The sequence below is a fragment of the Dinoponera quadriceps genome, unplaced genomic scaffold (assembly GCF_001313825.1).
Source record: "Dinoponera quadriceps isolate SergipeBrazil2010 unplaced genomic scaffold, ASM131382v1 scaffold120, whole genome shotgun sequence".
In the NCBI taxonomy this organism is placed as follows: Eukaryota; Metazoa; Arthropoda; class Insecta; order Hymenoptera; family Formicidae; genus Dinoponera; species Dinoponera quadriceps.
In genome coordinates, this window is record NW_014554309.1 from 2701606 (window position 1) to 2710698 (window position 9093).

The following is a 9093-nucleotide window of genomic DNA, read 5'->3' on the forward strand; positions in this document are numbered from 1 at the left end:
GAAAAGAAGCTCACGTTGCAATGAGTTTATTTGGCTGACGAGAACCAATACCTATCTTACATTTGGACATGTAGAGACCTAACCTGTTCAACAAAAATAGGCTATAATCCGTCTTATTCATAAGTCTGTGAAAATTCGTTGGGGTACAAAATAGCTCAAGATTGTCGTTCACGTTGCAACTGTCGTAAGATTTACGGTAGAGAGACGGTAAGAGTTCGTATTGAATGCAAGATAAGCTTGATTGAGGTTAATTTTATTCCGGTTTCCAGTAAGCATTAAGCAATATTTATATCACTGATCGATAATAATACCTAGAAAAAAAGTAAAGGTCTAATGTTTTTATTTATTGCATTATAACTAATATATATAATATTATGTATATACATATATAGTTAACATTAACATTTATTATAAATGAAATTAATATTTTAAACTACATTTTTTACTTAATGTTAAATATAAAAAATATCTATATTCTTAAAAATTTTTAATTTTTTAAAATTATTGTTTATGTTATGTTATTGTTTATGTTACATATTTATATAATACAATAAAGAAATATAAAAATTAATAATTTTTTACAATCCTGAATCAATATTGGTAACTTTGTATGACCGCCATTTTTGCCTTATTTTACATTATAAAAAATAAGTGTTATATATATATATATATATATATATATATNTACGTTATCCCATCAAAAATAGGCAATATAAAATAGTGCTTTTTAAATAGATATTTTTATTCATTCGAAATATAGTCGTAATAAAACCTTTAATGCGCTTATTTCGGTTCTTAAATATTCTTTGGGTTTCTCCTCACTTTTTTCAAAAAGTATGGAGTAAATCTATATTTGCAATATCTCTAAATAATAATAAATCATAGAACTATCGATAATATGCTATATTCTGTTAATACTAGCGGTTTTTAATTAGGGTTTAAATAACTGGTGATCGTTTATATAAAAAAAGAAATGAGGTCACTACTTCTGGATTAAAACGATATTTTGTAAAATATATAAAAAATATTACACAATATATAAAAACATATTAAAACAATTCAAGCACTACACTTGTTATTTAACGTGTTATATTTAAGTTATATCGCTGTTATTTTGTCGTTACTTGCAAATTGCAAAGCAATATAATAGTTATAAGAATATATACAAAATTTTTTCTTAAATACATAAAAATTACGATTGTTATCCAAACAAATAAAGTATAACAGCCGTTATATATTATGTGTTATTTCTACGTTATATAACACTTATATTGTGTTTCTACGTTATATAACACTTATATTGTGTTTGCGAATAGTTTCAATTTTTTTTATTTGGCACACGGGAGAAGATATTAAAGTTAACCTTGATTTTTCTTACATAATCATTTTTTTTATGTAAAGTGATTCATTACAGGATCTCATCCAATCAGTAAGGATAATATATATGATGTAAGGCTATATGTAATACGTCGCTGACAGTTATATAACTCAAACTTAGTCAGGCGCTGTAGTCAGTCGAGTTCGCATGCGTACTGACGAAGCGGAACGCTGCTGCATTTGAATGTGTGTGCTTATATAGTGTCAGATCAACCATGGTGAAGTTAGTACGAATTTGTTTTTTTCTGTGAAGAGGCAAGACGCCAAATTCACCGACTGTAGACTTCTGGTGCATAAATAATTTTTCAGATAATTACCATTCTGCTATATCCGGCAGTTACATGAGAGGCTAACAAAACAGCGTTCTGATAAATTATAATAGACCAGAACGATTATTACAAGATCTTTACTTTAATTTTGATAAGGTATTAATTGCTACGAGCAGTTAAGACGATCGTTCCCAAATATCGTCCAGTGATTTGAATTTGAATCACGGAGAACGCATTAGCCACGGCATGATGGTGACGTTGATCCTAGTTATTTTGACTTTGTTACTAGCTTTTATCACATTACAAAAACAAAAACGGACGGAGATAAATTTTCCACCAGGTAATGTATTTAATAGTACTTATGTTCTCGTATGAGGACTTTCAGTAATAATAATGTATTTTGCGTTCTATTGTACGTTGATATAGTTACTTTAATCGTTTGAATCATTTTATCTATATAGCACGTGTCCAATAATAAATAAATAATAACGCGTAATTTGTTTGAAAAAATATTTAACTATGTAATTTGCTTTTTACTAATGACTAGATAAGAAGATGAAAAAAGATAAGAAAGAAGATTTAAAAAATAATTTGGTATACATTAGCAAAACGGAGCATTTAATACTTGATACTAATAGCAATTTCAAATTAAGTTTATAAAGAGTGAATAAGAGAATTTTCATTATATTTTTAGTAGCAAATTGAACTTTATTTTCCATAATAGTAACAACGCTAGCTAAGTTAATTATCGATTGGCATAATCGGAATTTACAATTAGAAAATTTCTTTACACATACTTCCTAGCATACATGATGACGTATTAATGGAATTAACCTTTTTACTGCCGAATTACTGAATTAGTAGCAAAATGCTCTGTGCCAAATTAATTTTAGAATTTTTATTTTTATTTTAACTTAAAATAACAGGCAGGAAATGCCTGAGCAGTTAGAACGCGATCAGAAATTTTTTTGGTGCGATATGTTCACACTAAAATATCACGCGATATGTTCACACTAAAATATCACGCGAGTATATTTGACAGTGGCACGGCAGGCATTGATTTCCGCTGACGAGATAACTCGACAGTGGCATATAAAAGGTTAATAGCACGTACTATTTTTACGTCAAGTGTTCTAAGATGTCCTTGCATAAATTTAATCTTTATACATACACATCCTATCATACATGATGACGTATTAATGGAATTAACAGCTCGTACTTTTTTTACGTCAAGTGTCCTGAGATGTCCTTGCATAATTTAATCTTATCTTAATTACGTTATACATACTTTACTTTACTTACTTTTTACTTTATACATACACATCCTATCATACATGATGACGTATTAATGGAATTAACAGCTCGTACTTTTTTTACGTCAAGTGTCCTGAGATGTCCTTGCATAATTTAATCTTATCTTAATTACGTTATACATACTTTACTTTACTTACTTTTTACTTTATACATACACATCCTATCATACATGATGACGTATTAATGGAATTAACAGCTCGTACTTTTTTTACGTCAAGTGTCCTGAGATGTCCTTGCATAATTTAATCTTATCTTAATTACGTTATACATACTTTACTTTACTTACTTTTTACTTTATACATACACATCCTATCATACATGATGACGTATTAATGGAATTAACAGCTCGTACTTTTTTTACGTCAAGTGTCCTGAGATGTCCTTGCATAATTTAATCTTATCTTAATTACGTTATACATACTTTACTTTACTTACTTTTTACTTTATACATACACATCCTATCATACATGATGACGTATTAATGGAATTAACAGCTCGTACTTTTTTTACGTCAAGTGTCCTGAGATGTCCTTGCATAATTTAATCTTATCTTAATTACGTTTTGCCATTACGTCCATGTTTTTTATCGTATATAACAATGAGATATATAGTGATCATTTGCATAATAACGCGTCTTTGACGGAATATATAGATCCTAGTAAACAAGAAACATTAAATAATTCTTTTTAAACATAGATTTTATCTTGATTTTATAAACATTTTGTCATAATACTTCATTAATGTTCTTAAACTGTTATTTGATAATAAAATATTCTAAAATATTAATATCAAATGTAGAAATATTATTTTTAATGTTTCGGTTGAATATTATTAACAATGACGTTGTATACAACATTAAGACCTATATATTAGAAAACGTTACTACGTTATAAAATGTCACTGTAATAGCGTTGTGTTAATGATTTTTTGCTTACTAGGATAATTTCTAACGATATGCGTTTGAAATCGATATCTAAGTTCTTTTATACGTCATATCCTATACATAATGTCCCATTTACATGTCGAATGTTATAAGTATATTTAAAAAATCATGCATTTTTGCAAAAATAATAAATAATAATCAATTTTGATAAGCGAAGAATGATTCCGTTTGGATCAAGAATCTTCCGCAGGCTCCGCATGCGGTTATTGTCATAACCGTTGGATTAATTGCTCGCTGCCTCATCGTTAAAGTCAAGTAACGGTAACGACGGGTGATCAGCTGGGCCGCCGCTCGAGATTGAATCCATGCTAGAATGCAAGAAAACATGTACGAAATATAAAACAACTTCCGCGCGGCAAAATTCAAGCGATCAAGACTGTCTTTCCTTTTCAGAACAATTTTTTTTTGAATGTTAAATGTCTACGAGACATTGCGATTCAACGTCTACGAGACATTGTGATTCATCAGATGTTTTTGCAATGTTTCTTCAACGTTGACTTCACATTTCTCAGCAATAGATACAACATTTTGTAGTAATGAAATACAATGTTTCTGAGATATCGATTCAACGTTTGTATGCTATACGGATAGATTTCTGTAAGGACATTTGTAACGTACATGTTACGTGAGAAACTAACGTCTTTAAGACGAAATGGCTTCATCGATATGTGACGTCCTGCTTACGTTCCATTGATGTTATATTAATCGTTAATGGCATTACTAATGACGAAAAATTCACGACAAGTTGATGCGCCGCCATGCTTGCTGGGTTGCAATACTTATGATAATAGTCAACGTATTTTCAAAATATAGTCTTCTTATCGGCAAGAAAAATTCTGACTTTTAGGTCCCTATCCTTGGCCATTGATCGGCAATCAATATTATTTGAAAAAGTTGAGCCGAAAACTCGGTGGGCAACAATACGCTTTCCTAGAAATCTGCAAACGTTACAGCAGCGGTATCATTTCTTTACGATTGGGCGGTAATAATATCATAGTTGTTTCGGACCACATGCTTATTCACGAAGTACTTAGCAATGAAAATTACGATGGACGTCCTTGGAACGAATTTATAAAGTTGCGAAACCTGGGTCTGAAGAAAGGTACAATGATCCTTTTTCTCTTTTAAAAGCCGTGAAACTCCCTTCATTCCACCTTCATTATTAATATCGAAACTATTATTTTCGATTTACCGATATAATTCAATACTTCCCGATACTACCGTAATTGTTATAAGTCACGTTTTTATTTAATACGCTGAGGAACAAAAGAGTGTCGATACAGAGCAACTCAGCCAATGATGTGACACTTGGAAGGAAGATTTTGAATTTTGTGAACGCGTTGCTCATATGTGGATATTCGTATAATTCAGTATGTATCTAGACGATTATTGCAATTATCGAACTAATTGAAATCACTGAGGTCAGGAATCACAATGAACGACGGCGCGGAGTGGAAGGAATTACGTAATTGGACGATGCGAAATCTGAGGAAAGTGGGTTTCGCCAGACAAGAAATGGGAGAATTACTCGCGGATGAGCTGACCGTTATCTTGGAAAAACTGAAGGAAAGCAACGTGCATACGATAAAATTTGTGATCGCACCGGCTGTGATAAATGTCCTCTGGAACTTGCTCGCGGGGCAACAAATTTGCAACAATACGAAGTACGTAATATATCGTTATAAAATCAATATCGAAACGATCATTTACAATTTTCACAATAATCTTTCGATTGCTGGTTGCTCTTTTTATGTTGTTTTTATAACTTCTTCAGTTTATATAACAAATTCAAACTTATCAATTGTTGATCCGTAAATGAGATGCATTTATACGGATCAAAGGTGGCTGTTACGTAACTTTATGCAAATAAAAAGAAATTGGAAAATATATTTCAAATAGTAGAAATGTCAAAAATACAACATAGGAATATCCTAAAGATATCGCGATATCCTTATAATATATTTTGGATACTTCTGTTATGTGGAACGGACATGAAGACGGAGGCATGTTTTTTTTATTCTTACGAACCGTTTCGCCTTATCTCGCCGAGAAATTGTCTCAGGTGCTAAAGAAAAAAGATGCAGGCAGATCCTTTCGAATCAGGTTCTCATTTGATTTCAATTTTACGAATCGACCAATAAACAGAAAAGACGGATAAACCTACTGGCTATGATTGTCTCACTGGTTTTCTGATGTTTGCAGGCTGCAGCATTTCATTGAAATATTAGAATGCCGCGCGAAAGCCTTTGACATGTCCGGCGGAATCCTTGCCTCTTTTCCGTGGATCCGTTACATTATGCCTAACGCCAGCGGCTACAATATCCTTATCTCTTTAAACAACGAGCTGAAGCATTTGTTAATGGTGAGTTACGGTACTTTAAACTTTATTTTAATACGCACATGACGTAAGACGAATGTATGACGTGATCTTTTAAGTGACAATAAAGCTGATTAGTCTGCTGAGTGAATTTGATTGGCTAAATACATATATTTAGCGATCTTACTTCTCTTCCGTTTTTAATTTCGCTTCTTTGGTCACGAAACAATATCAATTCCCACTTCAATTCATCTGGTTAAAGGGAAGAAAAGATGAATCACTTTACGTGAAGAACATTATTATAAATTAATAGAAATAATGAGAATTCTGTGAGAAAATGAAGAACTCGACGTTACATGCACGAACTCGTCCAAGACACAAGAAATGAGAAACATGAATAATCTTCAAGTTTAATATTTCTGTTTTTTATTTGGTAACGCTTATATTGATTCCATGTATCAGACCACCATTAATGAACACAAGCAGCATTACGTTGAGGGAGCAGAGAAGGATTTTATTGACTTATTTCTTCGCGAGATGAAGGCGCACGAAACCACAAAGACGGATGTTTCTATCTTCACAGGTATGTCATAGAAGACGTTACGATTTGTCACGCAACATGCTCAGAAAGTGCAATACGATGACTTCCTCCATTCACCATTTATTATGTACGGATTTTGAACACGTTGCGCGATACTTTGCATTCCATAGATTGACGATGCTCGCGACTCTTCGTGAGCGTTAAGAGTATCCGTGAGGAAGACGTTTCCTCCTTCTCGTGATCTGGTGTGCTAATAAAAGCATTAACGCGAAAGAAACTGTTCTTGTCACAAGCTCCTGCGTTTCGATCACCCTTTTACGATCTATCCCGTGTCTTTCAGACGACAATCTTTTCATTACACTGGTCGACTTCTTCATCGCTGGCACTACCAACACAACGTCAACGCTGGATTTCCTTTTTTTGCATATGACCAAGCACCAAGACGTGCAAGATATACTGCACAAAGAGATCGACAAAGTGATAGGCACAGAGAGATTTCCAAATTTGGAGGATAGGCCCAAGTACGATAACTAAGTCTTATTATTATTCATACGAAGGATCAATTTCAATCAACGTTGTTTGTGAGAGGATGTGTACATAAGTTGTGTCGAATTTGCAATTAATCTCGCAGAATGCCCTTCACGGAAGCTCTGCTGACTGAGTGCCAACGTATGTGGGTCGTTACGCCTATAATTGGACCACGACGTGTTCTCGCCGACACGACTCTCGGAGGTTACACGATGCCGAAGAATTCCATCGTTCTTATGAACATTTTTGCTAACAACATGAACCCGGAATTGTATCCCGATCCTACCTCATTCAAACCGGAAAGGTTTATGAAGGATGGTGATTATCAATCGGATGCTAACCTTATAACATTCGGGAAAGGTTGGTAATTTATGACATGTAGAAAATATAGTTACAGAAGATTGCGATAAAATACCATGAAATTCTGTTAACGGGTTTCCATTGGAATCATTCCCATATTAATTATCTATGTTGTTTTCCATCCGGGTGGATTCCATGGCATTATAAAATACCATCGAAATGTGTTTCACAACAGAGAAAAACGGACGCTTCCTTCATTATTGCTTGTGTGGAATCTTCTGCTCAATGAATAGTTACAATAGGCAATTGCGATTAAAATCGTGCGCGTCCAATTTCTAACTCGGTTATCATCACACATTTCTCAATTCATGCGAAATTATCTTCCAGGAAAAAGAAGATGTCCTGGGGAAGCGTTGGCAAAATCGGCCATCTTCTTACTGTTCGTCGGTGTGATGCAAAAATACCGACTACTTCCGATATCATGTGAAGAATCCGTCAAGCTGGTATTGAATTCCGGCCTAACAATTTCGCCAAAACCTTACAAAGTTTTACTTGTTCCACGATAATATTATATTATGAACTTGATAATCAAAAATTAAATTTGAAAAATTTAATTTTTACAAATATACACATAGAGTCGATGCGTATACATTTCTCTTCTCTGTATTTTTCTGATCATGAAATGAATACGAAATATTTTTAAATAAGTTTTTTTAATATTTCACAAAGGGATTATGGAATAATAGATTTATTTTACATTTACGGTTTATTGTGAGAGAAAAAATTCTTCAATTAAAATATTAATAAAATATACTTTGCTGTATAAATGTTTGAAAATATTTATTTTCCTGTGCGATATCATGCGACACAGTTAGTTAGATGTCACTTTGCAAGTTCAACGTATTCGACTCTTTTCGTGGAAGTCCAAATATATCATTATAGTGCGCTCGCGCATCATCTGATTCTATCTTCTAAATTAAAATTAAAAAAAAAATCATTACAAGATTTAGACGTAATATAATTTCGGCGATATGGTGAAGCCATCGTAGGCTTCTAGTTTTGGTTTTCCGTGTTCGCTCGAGTTTTCCAAATCAAAATAATGTACACCTGAAAAATAGAAACATTGAAGAATCTATCATCGAAATATCACCGAAAAAGGATCACAGTCCAAATCTGTCCACTGCGATCCGAAAAAACAGTGCTGCGCTCGCTTGGTATCGAGCGGTACTAGAATAGAGTCACTTCATGTCCGACGGATTCACTATTATCCAATGATTGTTATCGATTCTCTAAGTATCAGTAAGTTATTGCATTCAACGTTGTGCGCGTTGGAGTCGTTCAGTTAAAAACTGTCATTCAAAGAAATAATGAGCGACTTTTTTTTAGAAAAAATTGATTTTTCGATCGATCATGAATCGTAAAAAACATTTTAGTGTTTATCGTGAAAGACGGTATTGCAAAAACTCAATATTAATTTCCTCATCTCCATTTCATTTGCAATAGT

General features: G+C 32.9%; 1 protein-coding gene across 2 annotated transcripts; it reads left to right on the plus strand.

Moving 5' to 3' along the window:
* Positions 1-65: 65 nt before the first annotated feature.
* LOC106745436 (probable cytochrome P450 305a1) lies at positions 66-8332 on the plus strand. Of its 2 annotated transcripts, none has more exons than XM_014621045.1 (10): positions 66-213; positions 1415-1600; positions 1687-1986; positions 4751-5005; positions 5330-5567; positions 6106-6265; positions 6683-6803; positions 7102-7282; positions 7393-7649; positions 7977-8332. In XM_014621045.1, the coding sequence occupies exons 3-10, from the start codon at positions 1893-1895 to the stop codon at positions 8153-8155; spliced, it is 1485 nt and encodes a 494-aa protein (XP_014476531.1). In that variant the 5' UTR covers positions 66-213; positions 1415-1600; positions 1687-1892; the 3' UTR covers positions 8156-8332. The 2 variants fall into 2 exon arrangements, with proteins under 2 accessions (XP_014476531.1, XP_014476523.1); XM_014621037.1 differs by having other exon boundaries at positions 66-207.
* Positions 8333-9093: the final 761 nt, after the last annotated feature.

What these genes read in the sequence shown, in the direction of transcription:
- LOC106745436 (XM_014621045.1), top strand. Translation starts at nt 1,893, where the DNA reads ATGATGGTGACGTTGATCCTAGTTATTTTGACTTTGTTACTAGCTTTT. An exon ending in AGCTGAAGCATTTGTTAATG is followed by an intron (nt 6,266 to 6,682) that starts GTGAGTTACGGT and finishes TCCATGTATCAG; the next exon opens with ACCACCATTAATGAACACAA. An exon ending in AATTTGGAGGATAGGCCCAA is followed by an intron (nt 7,283 to 7,392) that starts GTACGATAACTA and finishes TTAATCTCGCAG; the next exon opens with AATGCCCTTCACGGAAGCTC.